Here is an 18,449-nt window from a genome sequence, read left to right on the forward strand (position 1 = left end):
ATTTAATGTAAAACCAAATGTTGAATGTTTCGTTAGCGGACATAATTACAAAAACGACTCCAAAGAAATCAGATTTTTGGAAATGTGGATGTTCCGTATATGAATAAATGCCCAGTTGTATTCCCAGCTTTGAAATTTGAGAAATAAAACATCAGTTACTGATGAATTTCAGTGTTTTTAAAGGAATTTTCATTCCCAACAATAGCAGTATCTAACCAAAGCTGCGGCTCTCTTCAGGTCAGAACGCATGAAAATTGTACGGTCTCGTTTCAATGATTTCTCTCTCTTTTTCAGGTCTCCAAAATTGGGCAAGGAGCGTTCGGAGAAGTTTATAAGTGCAAAGATTTCACAAGTAATAGACAAGTGGCACTCAAATTGGTGTCGAAGGAACGAATCACTTCGGCAAGTCACCTGTTGAAATTAGAAGTAACAGTTCTTAAGGAATTACAAGGTGAATATAAAGATTCGGATTCAATTTAATTCGTAAATAAATTTTCACCATGAATTAGGCAAAATTTTTCTCACTTTTGAAATTATGTAATATTTTTAATACTGAACGTTATGAAAACAGCAAATTTTTTGACTCAGGAATTAGAAGTATAAACAAATTAATCCAAAATTTTTATACGGCCATATTATTCAAAATGCACCGTGGATGTCAATTTCCTCTAGAGTAAAAAACAATTTCTGTCTTTAATGATTAGAGCTCTGAAGTTTTTGTTGTATATTTGCATTGAATTGGTAAGAATAATTTGGATTAAAGTCATAAGCTTTCAACTTAGAAGAACTCTTTTTTTTTTCCTTTCTCAAATAAGGAAGATTTGTAAAATAAGCAGCATTATCATTACTATGGTGACTTTGTTTTCCTAAACTTTGTAAACTAAAATATAAAATTTTTAGATTGATTTTTAATATTTTTAGAGACCGTAGCATTTTTTAAATATTATTTTGAAAATCAAGTAGAATTTTGGGATACTATAAACTGAAATATATCACAAAAAGTCTGAAAATTTGTATATAACTGCCTCCAAATTAATTCATGATTGAGAAAAGCAATCAGCTCTGCTCCTTCATTTTCTACAACACAATAGAAATTATACCACATTTTGGGCTCCTAAATTTCTGGGGGAACAGTTCTGTCATTTTCAAATTTTGGATAAGATTGTCCTTTTTAACAATAGATATGTTAAAATCATTTTTTGGAGCAAATAATAAACTCTCATTCAAATGATGAAATTCATACAAAATCTAAACTATAATCCAATTTTATCAAAAATTTACTTTATCAATGTATGAACGGTTGTGTCCTTGAATGAAAGCTACAAAAAATCTGGCATGCTGTATAGGATTTTTTTAACATTAAGAAATGAAATGTCATTTTATTTCTAGCCCATCATAGCTTTTACGCTTTAAAAAAATATAATTTTGCAAAAAAACGGCTTCACTTTAACAGCAGATAAAAGGGATATCAATAAAGAATAAACATAAATTTGAGAATAATAATAAAAAAATGCAATGAATGACAATATGAAACGGAAATGAAAGCATTACCATTTTATTACTTTTTGATATAACAGCCATTCATGTTCAGGCATTTGTCCCAACGCTAGATTTCTTTGTAAATCGCGGTCTCGTTGAATACCGTCGGCTAGTATGAAGTCATCATCATAGTCAAATTTCTGCCTGAGGAGAACCCTCGTCATTGGCGTAAACAAATAAAAATCTGAGAGTGTCAAGTTCGGATTATATAGTGGGTGCTCCAAAATTTCCCAACCGGATCCTTGCATTCTCCTCCCCCCCCCCGTTATGTAAAGCACATGTACATGCAAAAAATTCACTAACTTTACCACAAAATGTTTCTGAAATTCTAATAATTAATTGTTGTCAAATTGTTAATTGTTAATAAATTATTAATGCATTTTACAACTTAAAAGAATATATGGGCTTTTACTCAATTGTTAAACATTAGCACTAGTTCTCTAATTACAGCCGTTTTCCCGAAAAATGATTCCTCAAACCATTTTTACACCGTTGGAACGTTATTATCTATTTTCAGGTGCAAATATTTAATATAATTGAGGTTACAATAAAAGTTTCTATCTAGGCCGCGGTCCAAATTCGAAAGCTCTCCTCTAGTATTCGTTTCATTTTCTTTGAGTAATTAGTTTCAATTCGAAACTAAAGTTTCGTTCTTAAATGAGAATATTATATAGAATTTCGATGAAAAAGAAATTGGTCTCTTTTTTTGACGGTCATAAAAGTAGCAATTTCTAATGAATTTCTAAGAGTTTAAATCTCGCTTATAAAACGTTTTCATAAAAATCCGAACGCTAAATTAAATATTTTACTTTAAAGGCGAGAAAACTCATGAGAACTTTGGTAGAATATTAAAGCATTATTTGAAAATAGTATTTTTAGAACCATTTTTTGTGCTTAATTTGAAAGAACAAATATTATATGCTAATCTGATGTAAAATCTGAAAAAAGCGAGCAAATATATGCAATGGTATCTATAAATACATAAGGGATAATACTTACATGAATGTAAAATACAAACAAATTTAAGTCAAAAATTTACTGCGAGAAATAAATGCATAGTTATGTATATAAGATATGAAAACAACAACAACGGTGTTTTAGAGGGATAAGCCAAATGATCGTAAAAAATTGATTTCTTTTATAAAATTTAAATAAGGTATATGAAGCCTCTCATTGTAATGCATACATAAAATAAGCTGTGCATAGTTTCGGCCTCGTTATATTGCAAAAACTGAAGTAAATTCTTCCATTCCTGTTTGACCCCCAGCTATAATATTTAGTAATTGTTCCAACTTCAAAAAGCACTTTCCACAACCGTACAGTATCACTTTTGGAAATTCCCAACTTATATATTGCATTTCAAACTGAATCTTTGAGATGTTGCCAAGCTTTTTTTCTAAATTAACCAAAATATTTTTATAGTAAAATCATCTACCTGTGTTCTTTGATTCATATCCTTTACTGTATGTAAGCAAAAAGAATTTTTCAAGTGTATATCGCATGCACACATCAAGTGTATATCGCATGTCTTTTACCACATTGCCCTGCTTCAGCTAATATTTTCTTGCACGACTTGCTTTTTTGTCACGGGATTCAGTCGATTTCCATATTCAATTAGTCACTGAAACATGTCATTGTACTTGGTAATTATGTCAGCTTCCTTTGGCCACTCACAATTTACTTGCGGGCACGAAAGCATTCTATGTTTATTCATGCATTTATGGACACGTGTAGTTTTTTTACTCAGTTTCATTTGCTCTTTTATGAAGCACATTTCGCCACTTGATCTCTTTTTAATAGCAAATTAATAGATAATTTCCATGCATGTTTTGCTCTTAGCAGATGAAATGTGTTATTTAATTAGCAATACCTACATAGAAAGAATCTGTAGTGTTTCGGAATTTGACCCATCGAAGATGTATATTCCTTGTGTACTTCATCTTAGTACATTGCATCATCCTCTCTGAACATAGTTTCTCATATATTTTCATTTATTGGATAAAAACTTGCATGGGCTTCTTTCGAACAAATAAAAAATTTTCTGCGTTAAATTTTGAAATTTATAGAAGAGAGATTGCATGTATCTATTTCATTATTATTATTTTTTTAAAAAATTTACTGAACTTAGAAGTTTTATTAGAATTATATAAAGAAATATTTACTAAGAATGATCAATTAAATAAGTATTATGAGTATTCAGTAACTTACATTTTGCATGCGCATGCCTGCTGTTAAACTGATTAAATTGAAAGACTATGATGCTTTTAGATGATGTTTTTAATGCTTATTTCAGAAGGTCTTTTTGAAGCTTAATCGTCTTCAAATGAACATGTAATTTCCTGAAAATTGTACTTGCCACTAAAGCTGTAAATATTTTTGGACTTTATATCACACATTGTGAATTTTCAACAGAAGTAAGTTTATCAGCTCCATTAGTACTCAAGACAGTCTGAAGCATGAAAATATTAAATTATATTGTATTCATTTTTACTGATCCATAGTTGAAAGAAAAAAAAATTAACAGGAAATTTCAGAAAAGCTGTCAAAAAATTATTGGATTTATGTAGTAAAAATGAATGCTTTTTAGGAAAACATTATTTTCCCAAGTTCGTTGGCTTTGGGAAAACCGAAAGATTCGACTATTTGGTTATGGAATTACTTGGTCCTAGTTTGAGCGAATTAAAGAAACATCAACCAGATCGGAAGTTTTCTCTGAGCACTACTTTGAGACTTGGCCACATGATGCTGAAATGTATTCACGCAATTCATAAGACGGGATATCTTCATCGGGATATTAAGCCGGTAAGTAATTTTTTACTTATTCAATTCTTTTTTTAATTAAGTTTATATACTTCACGTGGCCTTAACTAAACATTTAAGTGCATTCCTATAAGCTTCGCTTAAAAGTCATTTTCATCTCTATGAATTATTCTTTGTGCAAGTATGCCGCTAAAAATATATTCCCATTTTTGCATAAGCTGTTAAAATTATACAATATATCTTCCATTTAATGTCATTCAGGGGACTGAAAAGAAATTATCGCTATATTCAGAAATAAAAAAATCGGTAACATTAAATCTAAAAAAAAACATCGGTGCTAAATCGGTCACATTAGCTTTTATTTCATGGTCGATGTAAACAAAACACTGTTCACGAAATAAAAACTAATTTAGGTTACATATCTTTTATTTCTTCCTTCATTAGGATTTGGGAAAAAGTTTTTAAAATTATTTTTTGAAGAAATCGATTTTTTTTTAACTTCGCGTCCCATTTATATCAGCTACATTGTAAATCGCATTCTCAATACAAATGATATTTTGCAAACTTTTCTCTTGGCTGTCCCTATTTTCAAAGACTGAACGGGTTTTTTTTTCACAAAAAGAATTCTATGGCCTTCATTATCGACCGAACTATACGATTCTCTGTCTGTCAAATAATTTAGTCTGATAAAAGGATATTTCTATGGCCAGCTACATAATCCTCAGTCATCTGAATCGGAAAAGAACTCTTTCGTTTCATTCAAATTTTCCTTCTTAAATTCATTACCTCCGGAAAAACCACCTTTCATAAAACAGCTGGAGATGCATTTACTCCCGACTTTCTTCCTTGGTATCGACTTTTTCTTACCTCCAGATTCTGCTCTTAGTAGAGTATTTTCAGATGTTGGTTTCGATAGTGCTTCAACTGATCGTATTATCCCCAAATCACAAGGGTGATGACAAGGAGAAATTTCACTCATATACTTTGTAACTTCAAATCTACAATGTGTGCTGTGCATTGATGAATCAACAAAAGAATCTTACATTTCTGTGAGCGCTTTGTATGTCCAAGTTCAGAAAGTAGTTTCCAAATTTTTTTCATCCAAAACTTTTTGTTTGAGGAATGGGAAAGCCTTCGTATTCATAAAACACCTTAGTTTTTTGGATTTACCAATAACTAATGGTCTAAATTTTTTAACCTCGTCTGAATTGGTGCATAACAAAAATTTTAAAATCGTTTGCAAAGTCGGATATGGAATTCTAATAAATTTAGCAAAATTAGCTCTTCTGCCATTGTAGGCTTCGGCTTTTTTGATTCCGTAATTTCAATATCCAAAACTAGAAAGAATGTCAGCTCTCAAGATCTTTCCTTTTGTCTTGATTTGACTAAGTAGAGAAAAGGATTGGACTTTCCATATTTAAAACAAAGAGATTGCGCCTTTCGGCAAGAAATGTTTTCTTTTCTTTTTTTAATCATAATTGATTATGATTTTAGTAAAATCGCACTGAATTTAATGAGGACAATGTTTCAAAATGATAACATTAAATCCGGGACTTTTTAATATTACAAGCATATGAAATTATTTGAATTCCAGGAAGAACGACGTTGCTTGACGGAAACCTTTAAATGCAGGCATCGTTTGACCGGGAATTCAATGTACATCGAAGTTTCAAAAATCAAATAGAAAATTATTGCTTAATTTGCCTTTATTGAGAAAGCACCTACATAATAAAATTTTAAATGTTGCTAAGTGAAGCATAATTCAAAATAAGTGACACTGATTATATGTTATAATAACTTCCTTGTAACCAACGACGTGACAGACGGAAAATTTTATTTGCCTAAGAAATAGTTGTTTTATGCGATTCTACTTGGTCTTAAGAACAATATTTAAGTAATAGTCCATTTCATTATCAGGCGAAGCATCATCTTTACATCCTATATAATTGGACTGTTCGTTCACTGTTGTAGGCAAAGTAGGCGTTAAAATAGAGCTTGGGCATTTCTTCATGAAACGAGGCTCCGAAGTTGTGTAAGAAAATTCAGTGGCCACATGTTGCCACTCTTTGCATTGTTAAGTTGATTTTTCCAATTGATTCTAGCTTAAGCATGTATATCCCACAATTCAGTAATGATTAAAAAAGGTGATGAAGGTACATTGAGTGCACTCGCTGGAGTGGTGTGGAAATTTGGAGAAGGGGTATCAGCTCAGGTGGAAATTTGGAGAAGGGTTCCAGTCCTCGTCATCTAACCGAGGTTCAAAATTACGAGGTCCGTCCAAAAATAGCCACAGTGTTGCTTTAAAACGGGACTTTAATATAACTAAACTAAACTAAATGAAGGTACATTGAGATAATGCACTGGCATTTGATTTGACTATGTGCGATATAAAATAGACTACCTCTTAAATGTTAATCGCTTGACGAAGGATAGTCACGTAAATTAATCCTCCAAACAATTGTTCCTCTTAGCACCTCATTTCGAGAATTATCGCAAAATAAAACCTTTAGCAACCGGACCGATTACATCATTTTTATTCAAAAATTAATATCGCTATTTTGCCTGCATAGCTAATCACTCAGTATGCACTATGTTTATTGTGCAAGAATGTTTCAAAATATTATTTTCATTTGTTATGGTAAAATGAAGTTGATCAAAGTTAGTTAACATGGAAAATTATTAGTTTGAATATGGTGGACGAACTGCTGGTTGACGAAGGCGACTAATATTTTTTAAGATAAACGTATAAAAAGAACATATATCTGTCTTTTATTTAATTTTCAGTACTAATCATTTACATAAATCGTTGAGTTCTGGTGCTATAACGCGATTTTTCTTTTCTGCTAGAATCAGAATTCCCAGTATAGAGGAGAATTTTTTTTCTTTCAAAATAAACATCGTCGCTCAAGCTGGGTACTTAAATTTTCAATTAATTCAGATTCTTTAAATTAGTGAGAAAAACGTAGCAACACTTTTTTTTTTTAAATTAGTGGACACAGTCTAGATGTAGTAAGTTTACAAATGGAAATAAAATATTTAAGTACGAATTCTTTGATTGCTTTATCTTTTGTTTGCTCTAAACTGGAATCTAACAGAAATACATGTCGAATTTATAATGCAAGCTGAACGAGATCATTTTCTGTTCTAAAATAATCAAGAACTTGCGAAACAGTGCGAGTCAATTGTCTCGTTTATTTATTAAAAATGATATTATCAAAAATTTATAGACAAGTTTTATCATTAAAAGTAAGGAAAGTGATATTTTGGTATTTTGATGCCTTTCAATATCTGTTTCTGTGTTTGTAAAATTTTATTACCACTTTTTAAAATTTCTTTTATTACCATATCAAAAGTATAAATTTAAACATGCACTTTTGTATCTTCTTATAAAAATTTAACTTTCTTTATTATTCGGCATTTTCTTTCAAAAATTGTTATTTAGCTTTACTTTCTTTATCTGGTAATATGCTAGAATATAGAACATGGCATTTAGATTGTAGAAAGTTGACAGCATATATTTCAACTCGAAGTTCGGAAAGATTATACAATTTAATAATATCAATAGCTAATTGTCCTACTTTTATAATCAAATTTATTACAATTTATTAAAAAAAATTAGTGATTTTGGACGCAAATCCATTTTTACTTACTCGAATTACGAAATATACAAAGAGCAATTGTAGTCCAATTAGCAATTATATATATATATATATATATATATATATAGTGTTTTTCCAATTAAAAAAATATTATTTAAACATTTTTAACCAACTTTTATGTAATGTACTAAAAAACAAGGCATAAAACACTGATTATTTTTTCTAAAAACAAATACACAAGGAGTTTCTTTTCTGATTTTGAAAATTTCCATTGAAGATCCATTTAAAAAAGTAAATGGTATGAATAGTGTGAACTGAAAATCAATAATTTGCATTGCTGATTGGAGAGTTTGCATTTTCTTATTCTTGAATGTAACAAATAGTTAAAAAAAAAAAAAAAAAAAAAAAAAAAAAAACTTTGTGCAGAGCCTAAATCAGGTTTGAATATTCCAGACATTATTTGGTCACTCACTTTTAGATGTGGGACATGATACATAACAAAATGCTTGTCGCCATTTGCAGATTTATTGCTGATGGAAAATTCTATGATATTCATATTTTTAATGTGTCATCAAGGCACAGGGTATAGCGATCCTCCTTTCCCTTTGTCTCCTGTTTATATCTTACATGATAAAATGTTTAAAAATGGATGACTTTCGAGTTTGTTTGTTTTTTTAAATCTTCACAAGTAAAATAAGTGTTGGAAATTGTAGGTAAAAATGAGCGCAATTGCTTCTTCAGTTCGACATTTCACTGTTCTTATGACTAAAATATGGTAGAGAGAGTCTTATGTTTCTAGTTAAAAGTGTGGAGACTTTTGTCCGTCATTTGACGCTTGTGAAAAGTTTTAGAAATTACGACCATTTATTGCTTTTCCATATCCGCGATGAATAAGTGTATTATCCAATGATATCAAATTTTTGTAGTTTTAATGTCCTACAAAAATAAGATGCATATATTGGGTCTTAATCGTAAGTACTTCTGAAAAGATTGTCTGTTGTATCTGCCCCTCAGAATTTAACCAATAATACTGTATTTGCGGTATTGGACTGTGTAAAACATGATAGACAACCTGAGTAGTTGTCCTTGAAAGTTACTTTCCTGTTCTTTAGAATTCGGAACATTAGCCATGCAGCGAAATAAAATAGTATGCATTTTCTTCTTGGAGACAAATTTCAGCAACAAGCTTTTCTTCCATATTTCCAAAATGAAAATTGAAATATTATCATAGATTATGAATGTTTTTTAAAAATAAGAGATCAAAAACAATGTAGTTTTATTTAAATTTTTGAGTCGCAATATTTTTTTATTCGTTGTTATTGCGTATATTTCAGGTGAAAAAGATTTTTATTAAAAATACGGCACTTCTTATTTTTTTATGCTTTTATATTCTGCATTTTCAGTGTAAGAAAAATGTCATTCATTTGGAACTTTTAACACTTTTTGGACATTGTATATTAAAATTATTTAGATAAGCTATAAAGTATGTGAAGCATTTTGGAGATTCATTCAATAACATTTTCTGAAACCAAAACTATCAGTTAGTTTCAAACTTCATATTTAAGTCCAATGTCGAAGCATAATTCTATTGAACCTCCTAATTTTGAACCCTGGTCAGATAACAAGGGCGACACTTGAACTGGTACTTCCTCTTCAAACTTCTTGATCGCAAGACTCCCGTCCTTGATCGGGAGGATATTCACAAGCACTAGACTCGCTAACACGGAAGTTCTTCGGTGGAATTCTTTAGTTTCGAGATATGTACCAGGCCACCGCGGCCTCTGTGAGTGTAAGTTGTGTATAAGGAAGTCTTTGATATCTTTTTTTATCGATTATATCATACGCAGAATTCTTGTTATTAAATATGAATGAATTGAATTTATTGTTATGTTTCAATTCGAAGTGGATGTCGCTGTTTAAACGAGATGAAATGAATACGTGCACTACCATTATAACTGCCAAAAATATTGAAGAGGGGCCCAGCTGACTGAATGGTGAAACCCAATTTCAATTTTCATGATTTTAAATTCTTATTTTCGTACTTAATAGTTAATTTTAATACAATTAGTTAAATTTTCCCACTCAAAATATTTTTAACGTTACCTTTTAACGCTCGTTCAACTTATTGAAACACTTCGAAAGATTTGAATGTTTAAGAGATTCGCATTGGTTTAGAAATTACGAATATTTCTCCGGGTCATTTATTATCATTTTTACTTTGAAAGGAATTGACGGATGTTTTGGTTTGGAGAATCGAAAAATACAAAAGGTTACTTAAAAAAATATTTACGGATAGAAAGATAAGCTACAAGAAATATTCTCCCAAAAAATACTTTGTAATTAACAGAAAATTGGTTCTAATAATCTAGTTTTTGTTGAGAAGAAGTAACTTCATTTGAAATAAATGTTCATCGAGATAATAGCAATCCTTATAATTGAATATTTATGCTTTATTGAACAATCTAAATTTGATTTCAATAAGTTCTTTAGCCTTAGATTTGATTGAATTCATTTCGTATAGTTTCCACTTAATTAGCATTCGTTTCATTCAATATTTATTTCATTCAGTAATCAAATTTAATAATATGTTAATAATTATTTTCACATATTTCTGCTATTTTATGAAGAAATTTAAATAATGAGTAAATTTGTTTACAATATAACTCCATTTATTTTCTTAATAGTTCATTTTGAATTGTTACTTCTAGAACGATTCTTAACACCATAGAAATCGCTAATTACAGCGTATTATTATAATTGAATTAGCTATTAAATGCTTCATTAACTTTCAGTCTAAAATAAATAACCTTGTGTTATTTCGAGGCTAAATTAGAGAGATTCTGAAATAGTCACTCCCTCTCTATAGTAACGGACATGCAAATAGAAGTAACAGAGGTCCTGTAGGATTCCTACGCTGTTCGTTAAGAGTGCTTCAAATCATTGAATATCTACTTCAATTTTACTGACGAAGTAATGTCCATTCTTGCAAATAAGAAAGAAGGCGATTTATTTTTATTCAAAGGAAATCAGTTGTCTGTATAGTAATTAAGAAAATCTGATTCCTTGAAATGAAAATAATTTCTGGTTTATTTCAGAAGAAGTTTCATTAAACAAATGCAACATTAAGAACAAATATCTCTATATTACGCGCTTTTATTTAGAACGTTTATTATTTGTAATTTTATAGTGGACTCGCGTTTGCTAAACACCTTTGGATGACAACATATTTAATACTTTTAGAAATTAATTTTTCATTTATCGATTAATGAAATGAAATTTTTATTCCATATGAATAGTACCACCTGGCTGTGATTTTGTGAAAAAATCACAACCACAATTTATAATTGAGAATAATCAATTATAAATAAAAAATAAAAAATAATGAAAAAATGCTTTTTTTTTCACTAATAAAGAATTATTTTTATGAAATTTATCCATTTTGATTGTGTTCAGTTGTATAGATTCTTTTTTTTTCGAATCCCATTATTTTTAGAGTAACTTCACCATTGGTATTGGTGAAGACAACCGTCGACGAGTGTATCTTTTGGATTTTGGATTGGCTCGACAGTATGTCCTGGAAAACGGAGAAGTGAGACCACCTCGTTATAAAGTTTCCTTTCATGGCACACCAAGATATGCGTCTTTAAGAGTCCTTCAAGGCAAAGTAGGTTATTTCTCATTCATTTCATGAACTGAAAGAAACAACCATAATATGAGTCGCGTTATTATTATTTAAACTGTCAGTACACAAAAATGAAAATAGGATTGTGGTTCTAGAAGCATTATTTCATGTGGCACAACAGTGAGATTATCTAGAAGATGCCGATCAGTAGCAGTCTAGTATAAAATAGATTGAAAGAGACAGAAGTTACAAAATGTCACCTCATAAATTCCTGTAAAGGCGCTTAGCTCAGTCTGCAGAAGCTGTTAGTAAAATTAGAGTTAGCAGTTTCCGGAGAAGACAGTGATTTTAATTTATTTTGGACATATGAACATAGCTGAAGTATTACGAACAGGTCAGTGACATTTAGTCACTAGTGTAAAGTCGCTGCACTTCGTGACATGCAATCATTTCCATGTAAATCCAACCATAAATTCTGGTTCCACTAACACTTTCTGTAGACAAAGATTGATTTACAGCGGCTGTTTAGAGGACACTTCTTTTGTTGTCGCTTCTGTTTCATCCAGTGACACATGATCAGTAATCTTTTTCAATCAGGTTATTGTCATTTATTTGGTACTCCAGACCTGGAGTTTTAAAGAAGTTCTTTCACGTGAAGTAATTCAACTAAAACCCTAGCTCTGTCGCTATTTATTAAGTTGTTTATTCTAATTCTGAAATATAGGCATTCAAAATAAATATTTTTGGAGAAAAAACTTTCAGACTTATTTCTCTGAGATTCAACGACAGACAAGAAGTTAAAATTTGAATACTTTAGTAAATATCGTATTGAAATCCATTTCCCTTCCTCTGTTCTGAAGTTTATATATCATTTCATAAAATTCATCAAACAAATGATTCATTGCTATTGTTTTGCAGGAAGCTGGTCGCCAAGATGACTTAATGTCACTGTTTTATACGTTATCGGAATTTTCTTTTAGAGACTTGCCGTGGAAAAATATAAGAGACTACAGAGAAGTAAGTTTCCATTTCTTATATGTAATATAATTCGTTTATTTTAAAATTAATCTTGGATAATTTGTTGGTAATTTTTATGATATTCATATGACTTTTTTATAGGCTTTATGGGTTTTTTATAGGCTTACGCTTTTAAAAGTTTACAAAATTTATGAAATCCACTTTTATGCAATAGACAGTTAATTGAGGTAATAGGGAACGAATTTTGCAGAAGTTGTAGCTTTCTTCGATTTAAAATATTCTTATGAGATGAAAAATGTATCTATACTTGATGTGAGTGCATGATCATGTCCTGAATGGTTCATTAAACAATGCCTGTTCCGAAATTAATTTATTAACTATTTAGTGATGGCAACGTTCTCAATTACCCTGATATATTCCGAAATATTCAGAAAATATGGAGTAATTAGGAACGCGTATTTTGCTTCTAATCGTAGGAATGAACTGATTTGAAGAGAATATATTCGTAATGAAAAGAAGCTATTGCTTATTGCCTTAGAATTTATTTTACACCAGTTTTTAAATACTCCAAAATACTTTTCTTCATAGTTTTTCATTACAAATACATTCTCTTTCATAGAATATTGCATATAAACTATCATAACTATTTAATACCTTCAATTTGGAATAATTTATAATCATTTCATAGTAAAAGCTGTGGCACAAGCAACAGTTTATAAAGATAGTAACGTAACACTTTTAAAAGAATCTTATGAACCCTGGAATAAAATTGGTCAGCATTTTCTGAATTACGCTGACCACTAGTGCTGTGCATGAAACGAGATATCCTTTTTCTACTTGCTTCGCCACATCATCCAGTATCTGTGCCACAACACATCTTTATCCTCCTACCTGCGCTGCAACACATCTTCGTCCTCTTCCTGGCTGAACGGCAAATGATCCTGTTGCTTCAATATCATTTTTTTAAGTCTTTAGATAGTGGCTGGGCCAAATCCGTAATTTCTTCAAAAACCGAATTTTCCGCAAAGCGTCCGTAGCAGAGTCACCAGTTTGATAAAAACAATTTCACTAATAAAACACGTTCTTGCATAGTTAACGTCATCTTCCTTGATTTCGAAATGGATATGATGGAGATTCCATTATGGCATTTTTATATCGCGTGTCCTGCTGCGCTAGCTCAGGATTACTATGGTTACGACATTTGCATATGCCAAAAGGATTGTCACACAGTCCTTTTATATATATATATTCGAGTCCCGGTTTGGGCATGGTTGTTCTTTCTGTGAGATGTGTGAATGTGCCCTCCTGTAAAAAGGGGTTGTGCAAGCGAGTGAGTGATGCGTAAGTAGCAAAGTCGTACTCTCGTACTCTTGACCGTAGTTGGCGCTACTATAAAAACAAGAGACGCTCCACCACTGGCTTAAATCGCTGTCTTCGTAACAGAGGGCTTGTCCATGGCAAGTGCCATAAGAAACAACAACAATATATATATATATATATAACTTAAAATTAAATTAATCGCTATATGCATGAAATGTATATAATTAAGCAGCTTATCTTGAAAATAATAGAAGTAGAAAATGTATCGTGACGCTTGGAAAAGTTTAGTTTTCACTTTTTATATGACAACTAAAGTAAGCAAAAGATAGAAATTTTACTAAATAAGTGGGAAAATGTTTATTGACGTGCCCCAGAGTGGCTTAAAGAGGATACAGCTTGGTAGGGCTTTACCGGTGTATACTGTGGTCCCCAATCATTCTTGGCTCCCAATTACCCTCACTGACTCTAAATGTATCTATGACAAAAATTTATTGTCTAAAGAACCTTCAAAAAGTTTTAAGAAAAATTGAGAAGGCAAAGATAAAGCAAATTATTTATTATTCCAACATTAGAAACTAATTATCAGAAAGAGAAAAAGGTTTGAAACAGATATATTTTATTATAATATACGTGGTAATTCAAACTTTGAGTTTCTTAGTGTGTATATATTCTAATTATACACAAAAAATTACTGTTCAAAAGAATTTTATAAATACGGTTTGATGTTATTTTTCGTTCTTCCATCATTTGTATAAATATAATGTCTTCCTTCTTATGTAATTAATATCTCAGAAATTTTATTGTTTCCTGTCGAATTAGCAAGCCGGTTGCTTTGACTATACGAGAATAAATATTTATTTAATTGAGGGATATTTTTAAGGGCAAAGTTTTTATCCATACATAAAGGAATTTAGGATTAATCTAAAAGCAGATGTGACTTTTTATATTATTTGAAGTAATAATATCGTTAGCATTTAGAATAATGCTGCAGGAATATTTCTTTGTTGAAATTTTTTTCCTTAATTACATCTGATCTTGGCACAGAGAATTATATTTTTTTCAAAAGATTTTAGTAACACGACATACACATTGACAAGAATACACTCGAGATTTTCCCGCTCTTATAACAGAAATTAATATTTTCATGCAAATACTGAAATAATTAGATATTTATTCTGTCAAATGTATATAAAATACAGATAAAGTAGAAAATTGACAAGTTAGTGTAATTATCCTCCACTAATCACATTTTCAGGTAGAAGATGGCATCAGAGTTGGGTGAGCTTTGTATTTCAGAATTGTGAAAACTGGATTTGCAAGATAATTAATTAAACTAAATTAAAATGATTAAATTTCTTCATACTAATACATTAATTAATTAGCTTTTAGTAACATTAATTTAAAAATCACGTTTGTTATAAAATTACCAATTACGGGACATCTTATTTAAATAGGAACAAAATTAGAAAAGATAAATTGTGTGCCTTATAATAAATAGTCAGCAAATTAAACTTATAGCAGGGAGCTTGGACGTTATGTGGTCTTATCAGTTTCTTTATGGTACATGAGAAATCTATTTGAGATTTGTAAGAAAATCTGCTTAGAGCCATTAATTTGGAAATATGCAGAATAATGTAAATTTTATGAATTCTTACATATTTTTATTCATTTACGTTGTTTCACGTTTGCAAGGATGGAATTTTGAAATCGAGTTTACACTCATTTCCAAATCTGCTAGAATTTTATACATTTGCGCATTTTGTTTAATGCTACAATATTTTGGTATTTTCAGAACTTAATTATCAGTTAATCGATTAATTAAATTAATATATATATTCTATACGAGTGGTATCACCCGTGGGTGAAAATGAGAAAGAATTAAATTTCAAAACATTCGTAGTATTAAAATATAAATTAAAGAATAAAAAATATTTAATCCGGAAAAAAATAACACTTTTTAGTGCTCAAATAAAAATGAGATTTAAAATTTTTTAACCAAATTTTTTATTATTAATTTGGTATATCTTTGGTATAACCAAATTTATTATTATTAATTTGGTTTTTCTGATATGTATAGTTAATTTTTAATCATTTGAGCACTTTCGAATTTGAATATTTGAATGCTTATCATTTTCAATACTTTTTTCTCCGAAATAATTAGCTGAAAAGTTACAAAAATATTGACTTTTCTAGATGGCTCAAGCAAAAGAAGTATTTGACCATCAGATTCTCGTCAAAGAATTTCCTGATGAATTTCAAGATTTTTACAATCACATCAGTGAACTCACTTTCTTCGATCAACCAGATTATGATCTGCTGTATTCAGTGTTTGATCGTTGTATCAAACGACGGGGCGTCAAGGAAACTGATCCTTTTGACTTTGAAGAGACCGAAAGTCAACGCATTGAAAGCGATTTAAAGAAAGACAATTCATCAACAGCTCCGACTAAGTTAGTATTATCACTTAAATACTTTACTTTTTGCACTGTAGATAGATCAAAATTCATTGAAATTCTGATTAGAAGGAATTCACCAGCTTTATAAGTTACATTTGTTGTAAGAACGTTTCAGAAATTTTCAGCACAAAGAACTGAATCGGGGCAAAAATTATGCAATAGCTTTTCTTCAATATCTGAAATCAGTTACAGTGTTGAAATAAATTTAAATTGCATCCTTTGGAAATCCTCAAAATTAAAGATTTCTCTGTATAAACTTTGATATTTTTGATAAAGATCTAAATAACATTTTCGGAGAGAAATTACATCAATCCTACTGTTAATAAACATCGAAAAAGTACTTGTGCTCAAATGTATTCTCTTTGAATACAGAACAAAAACCTCCTCTGCAGTATTCAAATCTTATCCCGCTTAATTTTGCAGTGATTGTAAAATTAAATGCATATTTTCGCAGAAAAAACGTGGACTTTCAAAATTTATTTTGCTTCTGGAAGGAAGTTATTTCAACATATAGTAATCTATTTCAAACTTTGAAGAAATAACGCGCTTAGAGAGTAATGAAGCAAATTTACAATTCATTATTATCGGAAAGATATTCGGGCTCAAATATATCATTTTTATATTTAGAAAAAAAATTGCTCCCATAAGGTTCAAATTCTTCACGTTGAATACTTATAAGTAACACAAAAATTCCAAATTCCTGATATTATAGTTAAAACTGTTAATGTTGGCACTCATTTCGGTTACAATCGATATGGTTTCTTTCTGAACTTTTTAGAGCTGATTGCATTCATGAGGAATCAATACTAACTGAAGAATCTGAGATCAAATTGTTTTGCTTCTCCCTTTCTTTCTATTTAAGTTGAAAATGTTACGAAAAAATTGATTAAAATATTTATTATGTCAACAAATATTATTTTGTAAATTACGGAAAACAATAACTGAGAAATAAAACACAAGAAAATTTGAATAGTAATTGAGAAATAAAGAATCCTTCTGATCTTTACTTTTTTTATTAGATTACAAATAAGAGAGAAGAATTTAAGCTTAAAGCTCAATATCTGCTAACACTATTTAATTAAATGATCAATTTTTCAATTAAAGTATTTGTCTCGTGATCTTCTTTTAGTTTACTCAGATATTTAAGATTTCATTCATCCGTTTCAACAGGTTGTACCAGAATTCTAAGTTTAAAATTAAAGGGAGAATAGAGGACATCGATAAGAATAGTAATTACATAGGAAAGCATAGTCGAAAATATTACCCTTAAATAGCAAAGAAGACATTAAAATAAAATAAGAAGGCAATACAGAAAGTACAATAATCAGTATATATAATCTTCTACCACCATCCGTGACGATGGGCATTAAAAATTCCCTATTTACCTCTGTCATTACCGGATGCAAAATTTCAAGTTCTGTTTTGGGGTCTAGAAACTGAGATAATTTTTTTATATATTTAAATCGACTGGAATAAAGCTAAGCATGAATAAAAATTAGATATGGGATTTTAAACTTTATATTTACATTTTCTTATACTGGATTGTAGCAAAATTTAATAAGTTAAGGCCTGCAATTTTTATTATTTTATATTCAAACCAATTTTAGTGATTAGTTTTGATCTGAGTGAACATTATGGATATAGAAGATCCCACTATAGGAAAGCAAAAATACACTACAAATGTAAATTCTTTTATTTCGTAAGTACTTGCCAATGAGCATGGGATTTTCTACTACAGTTTTCATTATTTAATGTGTGAAAAAATCATATGATAATGTGTGATAATATTGACAAACGGGAATATTTTCTAGAAAAAGTAAACAGAAGCAGGAGGAGGTATTTAAATTTCGCACATTAGCATTTAATACGCATAGCATCGAAGCCGCATGGATTGCTGAACATTCTCAAAGATACCACGCAGTTTGCGGACAGTAGCAGCAACGGTATTGATTTGAGTTACCAGAAACATATCAGAATCCATTGCCATGTCGAAAACGGTGACCTTCTAAAACTCACGCAAAGACAAATCAAGTGATCTGAGAATGCAACGAGACCATTACTCCCAATCCGTCGGCGTCCAAATGATCGGCCCACTAAGTCACGTATCGAAATTGAATAATGAAGTCGAACCCATTAAAAATAGAAAGGATCCTTGCATCAGTACTATCAGACAAG

At 30.3% G+C, this 18,449-nt stretch overlaps 1 protein-coding gene across 4 annotated transcripts in view; it reads left to right on the top strand.

Moving 5' to 3' along the window:
• The window catches only part of LOC129958529 (tau-tubulin kinase homolog Asator-like), a 109,835-nt gene that overhangs the window by 78,560 nt on the left and 12,826 nt on the right, over positions 1–18,449 (top strand). For all 4 annotated transcript variants that reach the window (XM_056071065.1, XM_056071064.1, XM_056071066.1 and 1 more), the window contains exons 3-7: positions 295–451; positions 4,127–4,341; positions 11,392–11,562; positions 12,439–12,537; positions 16,012–16,268. In XM_056071065.1, coding sequence (XP_055927040.1) covers positions 295–451; positions 4,127–4,341; positions 11,392–11,562; positions 12,439–12,537; positions 16,012–16,268 — 899 coding nt within the window. The remainder of the gene's footprint in view (positions 1–294; positions 452–4,126; positions 4,342–11,391; positions 11,563–12,438; positions 12,538–16,011; positions 16,269–18,449) is intronic.

The sequence above is a fragment of the Argiope bruennichi genome, chromosome X1 (assembly GCF_947563725.1).
Source record: "Argiope bruennichi chromosome X1, qqArgBrue1.1, whole genome shotgun sequence".
Classification (NCBI taxonomy): domain Eukaryota; kingdom Metazoa; phylum Arthropoda; class Arachnida; order Araneae; family Araneidae; genus Argiope; species Argiope bruennichi.